This window comes from Aspergillus fischeri, genomic scaffold, assembly GCF_000149645.3.
Source record: "Aspergillus fischeri NRRL 181 1099437636266 genomic scaffold, whole genome shotgun sequence".
Lineage (NCBI taxonomy): Eukaryota > Fungi > Ascomycota > Eurotiomycetes > Eurotiales > Aspergillaceae > Aspergillus > Aspergillus fischeri.
This window is the reverse complement of record NW_001509760.1, coordinates 84,668-100,177: the sequence shown is the minus strand read 5'-3', so window position 1 is coordinate 100,177 and position 15,510 is coordinate 84,668. Positions and strand designations below refer to the sequence as shown.

The window sequence follows — 15,510 nt, the reverse complement described above, 5'->3', positions numbered from 1 at the left end:
CGTTCTCTGGTTGTATACACCACAGGCATATTCGGCTGAACGCTATCGAGATCCACTAGACCATCATCCTATCACAATCCAAATCCAAATCCAGCTAATGCCTAGGCCGTTTTCATTGTAATTCCAGTGTAGACGTCGCCACTGCTGTCAGCATGGTACACACCGAACACTACTCTCCCCTTGAGGTCCGTCTCTGGCAACGCATATAGATCGTAGTCATCCTTCCCAAACCGATTCATCCTAACCCCTGGTGGCCAGTGGCAATAAGGCTTTTTCCGCTTTGCAAAGTAATCGCTGCTTAGTGCATACTCTGTGGTCCCCTCCGCCTGTATTCCAGCGCGTTCAAGCGCCAGTCTATAGACAACCAGAATGTGCTCTGCTCCATTGTGTCCGAGTTCATGAAAGTCCTTGTAATTTCGATGCCATGCGCTGATTGACCGAAGGTTTGGAAAGCTCTGGGGGTTAAAATCACGAAACATGTTCTGGAAGTCCAGCGTATCCGCTCCTGGAGGGCAGCGAGGAGCCAGGATTACAACGTCCTGAATGGAAGCGGGAAGGGTCTGCGCGAACGGGAGCCATCCGTTTCCTTCAAGATTGCTAAACAGATCAATGTCAAGGGTGAGCCGCTCTAGCCGGGTGAATTCATTCCATCTCCAGTTTGTTGTTGGCGGCGCGGTTGGGTTGATCGACATATAGGGACGGTATGGCTCCAGGCAAGGTTCGTGGCGACAGCCACATATGGAACCGTACTCCATGAGTTCGATGTGGAGGTGTCGTAAGCTAAACTTGGCATGGGTAAGCAATGCTGTACACACGGCCTCAATACTCATGTGGGGTAGAGGGTTTCGATATTGTACATCTCCAAGGCGTTGGCCAAATACCTCTGGCGTGTGGAAGACCATATATTTGAATTGCTTCAGGCTGGAACATCCATCAATAATCCTGGACAAGGCGCGACCGGAGATGTTTCCCCGATCCACAACGACTGATTCCAGCCCGGAGTTTGCGGGTGGCAGGGGATACGCCGGGTCCATTTCATCGTCCCAGTCATAGGTGATGGAGCTTTCCGCACTCACATCTTCCTGCCAAACTGGCTGTGAGTAGTAATCCCAGAACGAGAGGTTTTTAAGAGCTGGCAATCGAGCCAACGCAGTTAAGAGGCGGATAATCTGCTGAAAGTAATCATCGCTGAGAACTGCCTGTAAACGTTGCTCTCGTCTATCCTCACTACTTTCGGATCCATACGATTCATCGTCGCCTTCCTCCTCGTCGCGGTCATAAGATAGGAAGTTGACTCGCACGTCAGTCAAACACGACAAGGGTTGATCCTGGAGTCCGCTATGAGACCTTGTTGCCAGCCTACTCACGGCGCGAGGGACATAGGGAAGGATAGTATCGTAGGCGTTCAACTCCAGCTCCATAGTCTTCAGCTCTGTCAGCTGCCCAAGGGCAAGTCCCAGTGCAGCTCCCCCAGTCCCAGTGGCCACTGCATGCATCCAGTCACACACCTCTTCATCCTCAACGATGCGTGATGCTTGAACCAGCCGTCTAATCCACTTTAAACTCAAATCCCAGGTCAAGCATAGGTGCTGTGGCCAATCGAAGGACTCCGGGGCGAGTTCCTCGACGTACGGGGCCAAGCGGGGACTTTGGGCGATCTCGAGCAACAATCGCGGAGCACCATTGCTAAAGGCCTCATTCGTTCTGCACCGGCGGATGTTTGATGGAGTTAAAGAGCAGAGGACTTCAGATTGCCATTTTCTGTATTTCTTGTGTTCTCGCAGGTGGTTGCGGCAGAGTTCCTGAAGATATTTACAGCTCGATGAGAAGGAGGGCAGGTCCTTTGGGGAAATGAAGTCTATAACTTTCAACTGTAGCTCATATGGAAGTAGTAAGAGCATGGCGGTGGGAAGACACTGCAGGAAAAGCGTTCTTCATGGATCCGTGACGACGAGCGCATTACCCTGAGAAAAAAGCCTTGTGTCTCCACCCCCACGCTTGCTACGGCGGACTGTTTCTACAAAATGGACTTTGGGATTTTGCTAACTGTTTGCTGCATGTATTACCTATTACAGCAGCGCACTGAAGCGAGTAAGATATATATTTCCATGGAGTTTGTAAATAGAATATCCCCTAAGCAAGTATGGGAATTATGAGGCGTGAAGTTAAGGTATATATGCTGATTCTCAACTACACAGAACAAGCAAGCTTAAGAATTATTTGTGTATGTTACTGCCTAGTCACCCCATTGTATGGAGATTTTCTATGTCCATAACTTCAATAGTTATACTATGACGATTGAAATTATAGACACGTGACCAAATGTAACTATCAGCGTGTAACCGTGGGTCTTGAGGACTAGGTATCGCACAGAATCATTTTTCGCGCCTGTGCAGTTCTAAACTTTTGATACAGGCTCGAGCTCTCTTCGTAGAGTCCTCCATGATTTCAGTCCCCTCATTGCAGCAGTCTCTGGTTGACTGCGCCTATCCCTCATGCCGCGGTCAAAGATCTCCATCGACAGCCAGCCTTTGAAACCTATCCCGAGGATCCAAGCTTCGGCAATTTCGGTGATAGGCAGATAGGCGCCATGGTCATGCTCCAAAGGAAATGGTCGTGCATGTTTGGACCAAGTAAATTGCGGCGCCTCCCCTTCGACATACCACGGGTGACCCTTGGAGAAGGGAGGATCGAATCTTTCGCCATCAGACAGCTGGAGAAAGAATATCTTCTCAACGGGACACTTGGAAACAAAGCGGTTGAGTGATTCACGAAGGGATTTGTCCGAGTCAGGAAAGCGCCCCGACGCGGCGAAAGGGTCAGCCCATAGCTTCGTAGCTTCATGAAACGTATCTAGACATAGCCCGAAGTTTGGGCGATTGACTTCGTTGACATATTGCAAAGCGACCTCCCATGTGGAACAGTGTGTTCCCCAGGACAAATACTCATATGCAATTGATACAACCGGCTGCTCCGCGCTTCCGATATCAGCCAACTGCTTTAGCTCACTGATGACCACGTCTTTGTCGCCGATAGCGTCTGGTTTGTAATTTGAAGGAACCTGCAAATATGACGCGTTAAGGACTCTAGCGACCCTAACCCAATGTCTGGCGTTCTGTAATCTGTCACTAAGTGGCGATCTGTCTCCTTCGTAATTCTCGAAGGGGGCCAAAGAGAGAATGTCTAAGTTGAGTTTTTGGCATATCAAGCGGATCTGCTCAGCGCCCTCGAGAATCGAAATGTGTTGAGCTTGGGAAAATGCTTCCAACTCGAAATAGACAATTTCAATGCCTTTGTATCCGGCTTCTGCCGCAGCCTGGATTTTGTGGTCCAGGTGGTGAGAAGGATGTTGGCCCAGAGATAAGCTGGCGATAGCCAATTTGTTCGAGAGCATGATGTGGGCGTCTGGGCAGGGATAATGACAGAATTTCGGCTGTTAATATAAAAGAAGTAAAGAAGCAAAGCAGAACTCTCATTAAAGCTACACGCGATATTTATAGCAGGGAGCAAATGCGGGGTGGGTTCGGATTCTGTTCTCCGCAGGGCAGATGAGACAGAGACCAGTTGATCTTTCGACTATATGACTCTCAAAAGCGAAGTCACATAGGACCCGAACATTAAGGTTCAGATTTTATCAAAGGCATCTGTTAGGGTACAGGCGTCCTACATGAACAGGTTCTTTCACTTTTCCTCACATTGTTGGTGTCAAATTTGCGGTTGTCCTTCTCATGATTTTCTGTCACCAGAGGTTGGATCATTTTCAAGGCCTGAAATGACGCTGTCTTCTCAAACCCACTCAGAATGCTTTCAAATGGCTGCTCCTGGAAAGCGTTTTCCGCATCCTGCTACTGATTCAAGAACGATGGATCCTACCCTATAAATTTAGCGCAATGTTCGAGGCGAGCTCTGTTGAATCATCACTCCCCTCTGAAGTGTTATTCCATATTACGCTGACAATCAAGTGTTTTCAAAATGGTATCCGCTGTCGTTCATCCAGCTTCGACAGATATTGAAGCCACTTCCAACGATATCGACGCCGTCAATGTCCTCAAGGCAAACGCGCAGCAAGCCGCAAAGGACCTGTACCAAGAGTCTGAATTTGACATAACCAAAGCAAGACGACTTTCCGCCTGTTCAACGATGCTTGTGACCGAGTCAGGAATTTCTATGCTCAGCAGCACATCCTACAAACGGTGGCCTTCAAGTGAAGGCCCGTAATGACTTCCATAATAAGACCCGCGCACGTATGACTGTTTCAGAAGCAAATGAACAGGTTCATTGATGAATGTGACCCCGACACTAAAGAATCCTAAATGACACACCTGCTCTAGTCCGCTGAAGCCATCCGCAAAGAGGGCAAGCCACGCTGAATGCAACTTGTTGGGTTGATTAATGATCTTGGCCAGCTCCTTTTCTTCTTCGGTGCTCAGGGCCAATGGGACGTTGTGGGAGACACCTTTCCCGTCGGGGGTGCGTTTGATGATAGAATCATTTTCGGGAGGGCTTGCTGATTCTGTACCACGCATTTTATCCATGCATCGTGAGGACGCCTATCACGAGTTATGAATGAGCATGACAAGAAGATGCTTGAAGATGTACGGGCCTTTAATCCATATGACTTCAAGAGTGATGAGCTGCCAAATTTTGAAGAGTTGAAAATGAGAATCATTTCTAAATACACCACCTTTCACAGCTGTGTGCTAACGTGAGTCTAGCCGTACTATCTTGAACTTATTGATGAGTATTTCCCAAAGGTTCTGAGATGGTGATAACCCCTCTCCATGAATTTCCCTCTAGGTTTGGAGTGTTTATGTGTGTATAACAGATCCAAAGTATTGCGGCCGCTCAAATGGCCAACAAGGCATCTCAATCTACGCTTTCAGTTCGCTTGCTAGAGATTAGGACCAATTAACCTTCTTGGCAGTATGCTATTGGAGAAATAAGGGGCCAAAAATGATACTGGGCCCAAAAATGATACTCTTTGGTGAGACGAAGTGACGAGATCCGTCATGGAGATTTGACTCACATGTGATATCTAGTCATCGAAGCATTTCCATTAGAAAGCACGGCAGGCGCTGTCGGAAATTATATTCCTGCGCAGCTGCACCGATGGGGAATGGAAAATAATCTATTGGCTGCATAGTGTCACTTCCGCAGCAAATTCTCCAACTATGGGGCCCAATAGGAGGGGTGCTCATGGTATTACATTGATTGGTGCTCGGAGGCCTAACACCGCCCTAACAAGTTGAGTAGATATTCAAGCTCCAATTTGTTAACCGTGCCAACGAAGCTTTTCTCATCGCTTCGACTTCCGCCATCAGGTTCAGAAGATGTGTGTCTATTCCCCATATCCACGATCGATGCAGACTTTGAATTTTGGAGCAATCCGATAGCACGTTCCCCGCAATTTACTGGTTGATATTTACTGTGGTCTTACTCAGTTTGTAGATACATGTTCCTTCAACGACAGGTTCCCAACGTAGATGGATAGAAATACAATAGAGAACAAATCGGAGTCAGCGAACTATTTCTCTTCCAGGATTTTGTCCTTGTCATTTAGATCTTCGTAGTAAGCCCCCATCCAGAGAGTCGCACGCGTAGAGCCGCAAGGCCGATGGTGCCCAGAATAAAGCTCACGGCTGAAAAGACACATGTATAGGTGTAACTGCCCCCGCTGTCGGCGGCAATGGCGCCCCTAATGGGCGGACTCGTCAAGGTTCCCACCGCAGCAAATGCCAGGACAGTACCCATCCGATAACCCAACTCGCTCATTGGTGAGATGGACACAATCAGGACGGGTCCTAGGCCGATTATCGCACCTGAGGTGATGCCAAACAAGGCCGCAAAGGTGATGAGCGCGCCATTACCTCGAGCAGGCAGCCACAATGCCAACACCAGGATAGCCGATAGTGAGGTCATGACGAGCATCACGTTGAAGCGACCGACCTTGTCCGCGATATAGTTGGGCATCGTACGACCAAAGAAACTGGCGCCATTGAGAATAGGAACTAATGACCACGCCATGTGCGACGACATGCCGTAGTGAATGGCTTCAACGGCAATATAATCAAATGGAATGAACAGTCCCCCTAATACGGAACGACTGGTTAGTGATGATGCAACGTGTCTTTCCTCAGTACGCGTGTGCGGTACCCACAGTACATGAAAAAGCTAGCCGTACACAAGATGCCGAAGTTAAGCGCCCGCAACGGTCCGAGATAATGCATCACAGAAAACGGACGTGGTGCGTGTCGGAAATAAGAGGAGATGGTGAGATTAGCGATGACCAGCAGGCCCAGAATCAGAAAGGCGCAGATGCGCATCGTCCAGCCAAAGCCCACCTGCGGCAGCAGATGCTGTACCATCAGCGGGAAAATGACGCCGCCCAATGACGAACCTGCCACCGTCAAACCACCAACGATCCCCCTCTTCTGGCGGAACCAGGTCTGGGGCTGCATTCTCGAAAACATGGTTAGGGGGCAGTTCCTTCTGCAACGGGGATTGGTTTCTTTTGAAACTTATTGCACTCATCGCCGGGGTGAAGATCAGCGAGGAACCAATTCCAGACACCACAGACTGGCTCAGCATAAACTGATAGTACTTGTGGGAGAGACTGGCCATCATCAGTCCAAAGATATGCAAGACCGATCCGATGGCAATAGGCAAGCGCGGACCATAGCTGTCGAACAGCTTGCCCGCCACGGGGGAAGTGAAAAGCATGAAGAAAACTGGAGTTGTCAGCTTGCCAGGAGGAGAGCGCGAGTATATTGCACAGTAACATACATTCCATAGATGTGATCCAAGATACGTCCGAGCTCGAGTAGTCCTTCAACTGGTTCGCTTCGTACTCAGCCTGGAAGAGACCAATACAGTTGACCCAGCCGAAGGAGACAAACAGAGCGACAGATGCGCCAGCGACTGTCAGCCATGCCTGGAGGCCACCGTCCGGGACACTTGCAGGTGGTGGTGTGGCTTTTGAGCCTCTGTTGCAGGCTCGTCGAGGCCTTTCTCCAAACGAGCATCCGACATGGTGAATGAGAAGCGTATTGGTGAGCAGTGGGAGCGTGATCAAGCAGACCGTGGCTGCCTAGATGATTGTGAACCAGTATGGCACCTACGGCAATGGATCTCCATGATCCCTTTTAAAACACAGCTTCTTCTGGCGACCCTCGCTCACGATTCTCGGCAATTTCACCGGAGTTTAGGGTTTCCGGAGTTAAGGTGACCGGCTTAATTAATGATAAAGTTCGGCCCCGGGCCGCCCAACGGTATTTTGGGCCTTGGCCCCCTCATTTCTCCGGCTTCTTCTGACATCTGGCCTTACCTCACTTGCGGTATCGCCTTTCTCTTCCTATCGCATACAGCCCATTAGCGATTATGGCAACGGATCAGGACAATACCTCGCGGACCACGTCTCCACCACGCAAACGTCGCCGGCCCCCCAAGTCCTGTGACCCGTGCCGTCGTCGCAAAGTCCGTTGTGACCGGGAATTTCCTTGCGGCCCATGTCAGCGTGCGAGAACGTCGCTGCAGTGCTTCTACCGCCCCGCAGTCACTGCCGGCAGCCCATCCGCAGACGAATTCTGCAGGCTCACGGCTTCTTGCGTGCCGGAGGGACATACGCCTCCTCCCCAAGCCATTGACCTGCAGACGAAGAGCCGTCCACCTGCACCCATATCGCAATCGCAGCCTCAGGATCAGAATCAATATCAAAACACGATCATCCAGGATCTGCAAAATCGTGTTCGGCGTTTGGAAGAACAGCTTCCCTGCCCTCCGCTCTCTCAAGGCACGACTGGTCCCAATCCTAGCGTCTCTCAAACTCAGGCTCTGCGCCACCTTCACGACCGGGTTCGTGGAGCCGAACAACAGCTGTCTGATGCATCTCGGCCCAGTCCTTCGGTCAATGGATGGACCATACCGCCCACGTTTCCTCGTCTGCGTATCGCCCCGAATAAAACGAAGCTTTTTGGCCCCAGCCACTGGCTGCATACCGCTGAGAAAGTATGGTATATCGGAGTTACTTCCCTCAACCTACAAGAGTCTTGTCGCTGACGAATGTCCAATCACCAGTTTCAAGCTATTGGCAAATTCGACGCCAAAGAAGTAGAACCATCGTTGCAGGACGTGGATACCAGATCGGAGTTCGCCAGCATCTTCAAGGACTGTCGGCAACTTCGCCAGGCCATCAAGGACCAAGAGTCGGTTCGACTCAACCATCCAGTTCCGGACTTGCTGGGCACGCTCCCCGCCCAAGCAGTATGCGATGTTCTGGTCAATGCCTATTTCCGCACTTTCGAGCTTATCTACCGTGTTATTCATATCCCATCCTTCTGGAACGAGTATCGTCAGTTGTGGACCCAGCCGCAGTCGACCGCGACCCATTTTCTGATGAAGCTGGTCTTGATTCTCGCGCTGGGTACTACATTCTACCCAGATCGAAACAATAGGGTGCATCTCCGCCGTCTCGCACACACGTGGATCTATGCCGCACAATGGTGGCTAGTCGGACCATCGGAAAAGTCGACCGTCAATCTGGATGGCCTGCAGGTCGGTTGTCTCCTATTGCTGGCCCGCCAGACGAACAGCCTTCCAGCTACGAGCTGGCTCTCCGCAGGGTCCGTGCTGCGTATGGCGATGGCGATGGGACTACACCGCTCTCCTGACCTCTTTCCCGCGCTGTCCGTTTACCAGTCCGAAATGCGAGCCCGACTCTGGGCGACAGTGCTGGAATTGACTTTACTGTCATCGCTGGATGCCGCCATGCCATTACCTTTCTCCCTACAGGACTTTGACTGCACGGCGCCGTCGAACTCAAATGACGAGCACTTCGACCCCGAGACCGAGACGCTTCCCACCCCGCAGTCGAATCAGCAATTTACCGACTCTTCCATTCAGATTCTGCTGCTCAAGTCTCTTCAGGTGCGAGTGGAAGCAGTCCAGCTTGTGAACAACCAACACGGCCGGGAATTGTCATACGAAACCGCACTGAGGTTGGGAAATGAATTGCGCTCGGCGTGTCGCGATATTGCCGCCTTGTTCTACAGCAGTCAAAATCAGTCAAGGCATGGGGGCCGCTCTCCTGGCATGACTGACTTCCATCTCCGATTTTTAGACATGTACTTACGTCGATATATCTTGTTCCTGCATCGGCCGTTCATGATCCAAGCTCGTAAAGACCCACGATTCTACCTGTCCCGGAAGGTGTGTCTGGAGTCCTGCATCGTGGTTGCATCGTATGCCGATCATCTCAATTTACCATCAGATACCTTGGATGACCTCTCCCACCTGACCATTGTAGGAAGAGGCTCCTTCAAAGGTGCCTTGAGTTTTGATGTGATTACCTCCCTGGGGCTGGAAATAGTCACACAACTTGAAGAGGAGGCTTGTACACGACCCGTGGGATCTTCTGCTCCATTTATCGCCGATTCCCTGGATAAGATGGCCAAGGCCCATCGAGCACCCTTGATCCGGAGCCTGGAACACATTCAGGAGCAGCTGCTGCAGATTATTGCCCTCGGACAGCCCAGTCTCAAGCGATACAACTTCCTGTCCGCCATCTTGAGTCAGATCCGTGCAATGGAGTCGGGCCAGCCGATCCAACCCGCCATTTACGAGACCGTCAAAGAAAGCATAAGGAAAAGTTATTCCTTGCTGCAGGCCTCTCACGCAGCTAGTCCGGCGCAGGACTCCGTTGAGTCGCTGAATATGGGGACAGACAGTCCTCTAGGTTTTGACTTGGACGCTTTAGTAAGTATTTGCTTCCATTCTTCCCCTTGGTTTTGCTCCTTTTCCACCCCCATCATCATTCTACGTGCTTGCCATCAGGCTCACAGTCTAGGACCCTGCCTTGGGATTGGAAATTCCGAGCTTACTATTTTTCCCGGGCATTATGAATACGTTCAGCACAGACATAAGCAACCAATGCTAAACTGAACCATGAATAATAATCAAAGGGGGTATCATAAGTCCAGGTTATCTCTGAGGCTCGGAAGAGGGGGAAATCCAATTTGAGAACTGCCAGCTTGTTAACTCAAAATTTCACAGTATGACTAGCAATGCATTATTGGATCAAACATGTGTTTGACCCGTAGACAGAGGCTTAGGCCAGTGACAAGCCAGACCTCCTTATTTGTGACAGATTTGGCACTTATGGACGCAAGTCGTAGACCCCGTCTCTGCGGGAGAGATTACATGTATTGTAAAGTACGGCAATATGGAAATCAAATCATTTTTCACCAAAAAGAAAAGAGATGAAGCTATTCCAAGTGGGGCCTGGTGAACTCCGACCTGCATCCTGCTAATGCAGAACAGCGCCCTGAATTCATACCCTTTGGTCATCAGCATTTGAATTCTTGAGGGGCTGATTCTGAATTGTACCTACACCTGTGGTATACCGTCTTAGATGACCCCGAGCTCATGACTCAAATATTTGTTAGACCGGTGATGGAGCAAAGACAGTTAAACATTGACTTCCCATATCCCGACGAAGAAGAACTCTTTGCCTCCCATCCCAGTCAATATCTGGGTCATCCGATTGGCCATGAAGGCCCTGGCAGTGTTCTTGCCTATCTGAAGGAGCTGGGTTTCGCGGACTCTTTGTTGGCTGGGGTTTCTGCTCAGTGTCCCGGCACAGCAAATTTCTATATTGACATACGGCTCACTGAAAGGGGCATCCGGCAATACCGGGAAGTCTTAAAAATTGTCTTCCAATATATTGCTATGCTGAAAGAGAGCCCACCGCCTGCCTGGATCTCGGACGAAAGGAGCCGCTTGGCTGAGGTGGAGTTCAAGTTCAAGCAGAAAAGCCCTCCATCCCGAACTGTGAGCGGCCTGGCCCAGCTCATGCAGAAAGCTTGTATACCACGCGATCGTTTACTCAGCGCCTCGCTCATTCGCAAGTTTGATCCGGAAAACATCGAGCGCGGCCTATCACATCTACGTCCTGATAATTTTCGATTCATTCTTGTTGATCAGCACTTTCCGGGAGATTGGGACGCAAAAGAACAATGGTACGAGACTGAATACAAGCTCGAAAAAATTCCCGAAGATTTCATGCAAGATCTCTGGGCCGCCGCACAGGCTCCGGTCACAGAGAGACCCTCTAGACTGCACTTACCAGCTGTGAACGAGTTTGTTCCGCAACGAATTAGAGGTTGAACGGAAGGATGTCACAGAACCAGCTCTGCACCCTACGCTGATCCGTCATGACGACAATGTCCGTGTATGGTTCAAAAAGGACGATCAATTCTGGGTGCCCAAGGCCAATATCAAGCTCTTGCTTCGGTCCCCCGTGGCCTCGCTCACTCCTATAAATGCCGTCATGACCCGTTTATACGTTGATTTGGTCGAAGACAGCCTCAATGAATACGCTTACGCCGCGGATAGAGCCGGTTTGAGTTATAGTCTATCCGAAAGCGCACAGGATTCAGTATAGAATTAAACGGTTTCAACGGCAAGATGTCAGTGCTTTTGTGGGTCAAGAAACGTCGCGTTTTGGACTCATATTATGAGTGAGGTTTTTGACTTTGAGCAAGGTGCGTTTGCTACTTTCCAGATTCTAGCAATCTATGTAACTTGCACTCTTACTGTACGTCCCTGTACATTGAATAACTCGATCGACCAAATCTCAACAGTCTATCGCGACGTCGAAAACATTGAACCACTTACGAAGAAAGACATACTCGAATTTCTCAACCAGTACATCCATCCCTCTTCTTCAACTCGCGCAAAACTCTCTATACATCTTATTGCACGGGCATCTACTGGAACCTCTGCAGCAGCAGGAGACTGGGCCGCCGCTTGGGAGAATCCTGACGCTTCAGTGTTGCGTGAAAATCAAGACGTAGTAGTAGTCAATGGACATGAGCCTTCAGTGTCCAGCGCGAAGATTCCCGTCAAGGTTGAAAATGTCAAAGAATGGAAGGCAGGTCTGCACCTTTCGGCGGCTGCAACACCAGTGAAGGGCCTAACCGAATTCGAGGAGTTTGGATCGAAGTCACGAAGTGCCTTTTCAAGTCCTTCCTCGGCGCGGTATTAGAGCCACCAGGACCGAGTCGCAGCGGCATCATTATCTTCCAGTAGAGAGCGGTCTTCGAGGGTTGATTGCTACCTTTGATTCCCTTCCATAGAGGATGACTGGGGAGCTCTTTGAAAGACAGAGTGCAACGGCGATCAGTGCTTACATGAGACGACTATACATGAAGGGAACACGCAGATCAACCTTCCCGCAACTCTCTCAAAGCAACGGAACTTGCACCCACTCTTAGGTGACATGCTCTTTCTCCGAGCCTAAAAGAGATGGTTTTTCCTGTAACTAGTCACGGCTAGAGTCCGCTGGCTCTGCTTTTAACGCACCGAAATTATGTTGGGAATCGAAGAAGCAGAGTATGAACGCATAACAATATATAGGGAACCACGCAGAAGCGAGGAGCGAACATTGTACAACAGAAACATGTAGAGGATGTTTGGGAAACATTACTTATCACTCTGTTCCTTGAATAGTAAATATGAGGTTTCCTGTCCCCGCAGATCCTGTGGGCCACCTTGGCAGACCAGTTTTAGAGATGTGGGTTTTACCACATAAGAGGTATTACGTACGACTAAGGCCAACTTCCATGAAGTAAGCGGCTGCTTAAGCATTGCCGGGGCGAGAAGGTCAAGGAATGTTCGACCTTAGTTCACATAGCTAACGAGACCTGCCGGTGGTGCAATCCACATGGCTCTGAGCCGGGTTACGATGCAGAATTACACAGCAGGTGGTGATCAAAGGGGCAGGGCATACAGATCACAGGATAAAACCCACAGTGGGGGCCATTCGGAGCCAGATACCTAGAATAAGGCCACAACTGGTAAGAACTGGACAGAACACGAGGACAATCTCGTATTCTGTGCCTGACCGGTGCTTGGCAGCGCTTCGGGACGATTCGACCAAGTGCAAGGTCCACTTGAGAAGCAATTTGGCAGGACCCCGCGGTCTGGGGTGTTGCCTGTCTGAAAAGAGAGTGTGCATTCTGTCAGCCTTGATCTTGTTCTAGTTCTTGTACTTGCCAGATGTCTTGAACCAGCACTTCTCACTTCCGCGCCCTGTATAGTACTACTGCCCGCAACGTTGCACCGAGTATTGTGGGATGCGGCCGCTAGCCGATTGATGGAAAAGGCTGGCTCAGCATGCATATCCGACAGACCCTTACGGGCGTTTCGAGTCGAGCGTTGGGCAGCACAGTCAGCACTACGAGCAGACCGCTTCGTCTCCGTTGTCTGTGCGTTTCCGTACATAGTGGAAAGAGGAAAGTGCACTGCCAATCCCGGCTCAGCTCACAGCGCCTGCCAGTAATGGCGGGCTGAACACCAGCCCCTGCTCTAAATTGCTTCTTGACGCCCAGAAGTCATAAACATCCCGCTTTTGACCGTCGCTGAAATAAAGCTAAGGAAAACGACGCTGATAGGCAGAATGAAGCTGCAAAGCAAAGCATCCTGCAGACAAGGCTCAGCCATGGCCCACACACAATGAGGGTTTGCTATGCCCAGCTCTATCAGGAACCCCATTTCCTTTAAGAACGGCTCAAAGGCCTCTATCTCCCGACTGGGCCAGAGTCCGCTCCTGTCCGGGCACCTCAATAAATATGTCTCCGCCAACTTATAATCACCACGCCGACTGCGACCCGGTCCCTGACAAACGACCCCAGTCGCCAGTGTTAGCACCAGTCCAAGAGACGGAGACGCCGGCCGCATGGGGCATTGGATGGAGGTGTCCGGCCCTGATGGTTGGGCTCGTCATTTCCGGTGCGATGCTGTCCACGGGTCATCATTACTACTACAAGAGCTTCGACGGCGGTCGCGTCGCGTCTCGCGAGGAACAAACATGGGCGATCCGGATCGGAACTGGCTTTGCCTTTTTGATCAAATCATGCCTGATGTCCGCCGTTGGGCTCGCAGCGGTGCAGGAGACCTGGACCACCCTCCGCAGGAAAAGTGTCCGGCTCAGTGGAATCGATAGCATGTTTGCCGTCCGGGACAGCCCTCTTGCTTTTCTCACCTTGGACTTGTGGATCTATGCAAAGACGCTGACTGTGCTGGCGATTGTTTCCTGGTATGTGCACCTCCATGATTCGTGGTGAGCCTATGACTAATTCTCGATCCGACCAGGCTGATTCCCCTGACGGCGATCGTTACGCCTGCGACTTTGAACGTGATTACATATCCAGCCAGGGATAAGATCGAGCGGCTCGTTCCAAATGTTAACTTCGACCCATCATTCTGGCGAAATGAGGCACAATTCGATGAGAGGTGGCACATCACCTCCCCATCTGCCAACATGGCCCGCGTCTTCACAACCTTGGCCTCATCGGCCCAAGTGCTTCCCGTCCCTGCACCGTTCTCCAACTCGTCTTACGAACTCTCATTCTGGGGTCCTTCGTACAAATGCCGGCGACTGAGTGAAGCTCTCATGGAGATAGACGGGGTGACGCAGAAACTGTGGGATAGCAAAATTCCAGAGCCGCAGTTCCAGACAACGAGGCTCTACATGGGGACTGCACCTTCGGATCTCAACAATACCGTCTTCATATCAGCTGCAGGCAGCAATCCGCTGTGGAACGACAACGCCACACAGCCCACTGAGCTTGTCTGCCAGCTCTGGAATACCTCCTACGTGGTCAACATGCATTTCACCAACGGCATTCAGACGCTGACGCCAATCTCAGTCGACCACATCGCCTATGCCAATTGGAGTGAAGGGGCTGCTTCTAACTCCGCAGCGCCTTCATACTCAGAACTAGATCCAACAGTGAATGCTGGCTTTTTCATAATCCAGATGATCCTCTCGGGTCTTCTCCAAGGTGAACTGGTTCAGAGTAAGAGAGCGGGAGTGTATCAGAATAAGACTGTTGCAGCTTCGACGACATACACCGATACGTCACTTGCGTACACCAGCCTCTTTGCCTGTCCGGAATTATGGAACACCAGCAGCTATTATTATAAACATGGCAACGACTCCACTGCTTCGTGCCGGAACGGAACCTTGGCCCAGGCCATCGAGGACCTCAGCCACAATTTCACCTACAGCCTGCTCAGCCTCAATGGCGGAAACACCACCGTCAACGTGACGGACTTGACCTACCGCAACTACTATTTCTACGGCAGTACGGCCCTGCTCGGGGCTTACATGAGTGCGCTGGCCGTCACGATTGCGTGCGTCGTCGTCGGCTTCTTCGCCCTGCGTCGAAACGGCGTCCCCCACAACAACTCGTTCTCAAGTGTCCTGATGACGACTCGGAATCCGGAGCTGGACCGCTTGGTCGTCGGCCATTGCTTGGGATCCGGGCCGCTGAAGGGGGATATTGATAAGGTTCGGCTGCAGTTTGGGGAGGTTGAGGGCGCGAATCTGCGGCATAGGCATGCGGCGTTCGGGTCCAAGGGGTCGGTGACAGCCCTCACTAAGGGCGAGGATTATTATTAGGTAGGGCTAAGTAGAAAATGATGCTACATTTATGGAAACTGTAGAGGCGA

General features: G+C 50.8%; 7 protein-coding genes across 7 annotated transcripts; 4 read left to right on the top strand and 3 right to left on the bottom strand.

Moving 5' to 3' along the window:
* Nucleotides 1-101: 101 nt before the first annotated feature.
* On the bottom strand, nucleotides 102-1,901 carry NFIA_047410 (putative GPI anchored protein; the record flags this gene model as incomplete). The annotated part of the gene is made up of 1 exon (XM_001257302.1): nucleotides 102-1,901. The coding sequence occupies one exon, from the start codon at nucleotides 1,899-1,901 to the stop codon at nucleotides 102-104; it is 1,800 nt and encodes a 599-aa protein (XP_001257303.1).
* A 497-nt stretch (nucleotides 1,902-2,398) lies between these two features.
* On the bottom strand, nucleotides 2,399-3,394 carry NFIA_047400 (sugar phosphate isomerase/epimerase family protein; the record flags this gene model as incomplete). The annotated part of the gene is made up of 1 exon (XM_001257301.1): nucleotides 2,399-3,394. One exon carries the CDS (start codon nucleotides 3,392-3,394, stop codon nucleotides 2,399-2,401), a length of 996 nt encoding a protein of 331 aa, XP_001257302.1.
* A 578-nt stretch (nucleotides 3,395-3,972) lies between these two features.
* NFIA_047390 (uncharacterized protein) lies at nucleotides 3,973-4,208 on the top strand (the record flags this gene model as incomplete). The annotated part of the gene is made up of 2 exons (XM_001257300.1): nucleotides 3,973-4,091; nucleotides 4,160-4,208. The coding sequence occupies 2 exons, from the start codon at nucleotides 3,973-3,975 to the stop codon at nucleotides 4,206-4,208; spliced, it is 168 nt and encodes a 55-aa protein (XP_001257301.1).
* A 1,348-nt stretch (nucleotides 4,209-5,556) lies between these two features.
* On the bottom strand, nucleotides 5,557-7,029 carry NFIA_047380 (putative monocarboxylate transporter; the record flags this gene model as incomplete). Its single annotated transcript, XM_001257299.1, is given in 5 exon segments — nucleotides 5,557-6,089; nucleotides 6,158-6,452; nucleotides 6,571-6,728; nucleotides 6,784-6,931; nucleotides 6,943-7,029. 5 exon segments carry the CDS (start codon nucleotides 7,027-7,029, stop codon nucleotides 5,557-5,559), a joined length of 1,221 nt encoding a protein of 406 aa, XP_001257300.1.
* A 348-nt stretch (nucleotides 7,030-7,377) lies between these two features.
* On the top strand, nucleotides 7,378-9,931 carry NFIA_047370 (putative C6 transcription factor; the record flags this gene model as incomplete). The annotated part of the gene is made up of 3 exons (XM_001257298.1): nucleotides 7,378-8,004; nucleotides 8,074-9,750; nucleotides 9,842-9,931. 3 exons carry the CDS (start codon nucleotides 7,378-7,380, stop codon nucleotides 9,929-9,931), a joined length of 2,394 nt encoding a protein of 797 aa, XP_001257299.1.
* Nucleotides 9,932-11,509: 1,578 nt separating this feature from the next.
* Nucleotides 11,510-12,040, top strand: NFIA_047360 (uncharacterized protein; the record flags this gene model as incomplete). The annotated part of the gene is made up of 2 exons (XM_001257297.1): nucleotides 11,510-11,537; nucleotides 11,637-12,040. 2 exons carry the CDS (start codon nucleotides 11,510-11,512, stop codon nucleotides 12,038-12,040), a joined length of 432 nt encoding a protein of 143 aa, XP_001257298.1.
* A 1,585-nt stretch (nucleotides 12,041-13,625) lies between these two features.
* NFIA_047350 (uncharacterized protein) lies at nucleotides 13,626-15,460 on the top strand (the record flags this gene model as incomplete). Its single annotated transcript, XM_001257296.1, has 2 exons — nucleotides 13,626-14,092; nucleotides 14,149-15,460. 2 exons carry the CDS (start codon nucleotides 13,626-13,628, stop codon nucleotides 15,458-15,460), a joined length of 1,779 nt encoding a protein of 592 aa, XP_001257297.1.
* Between the last annotated feature and the right edge of the window lie 50 nt (nucleotides 15,461-15,510).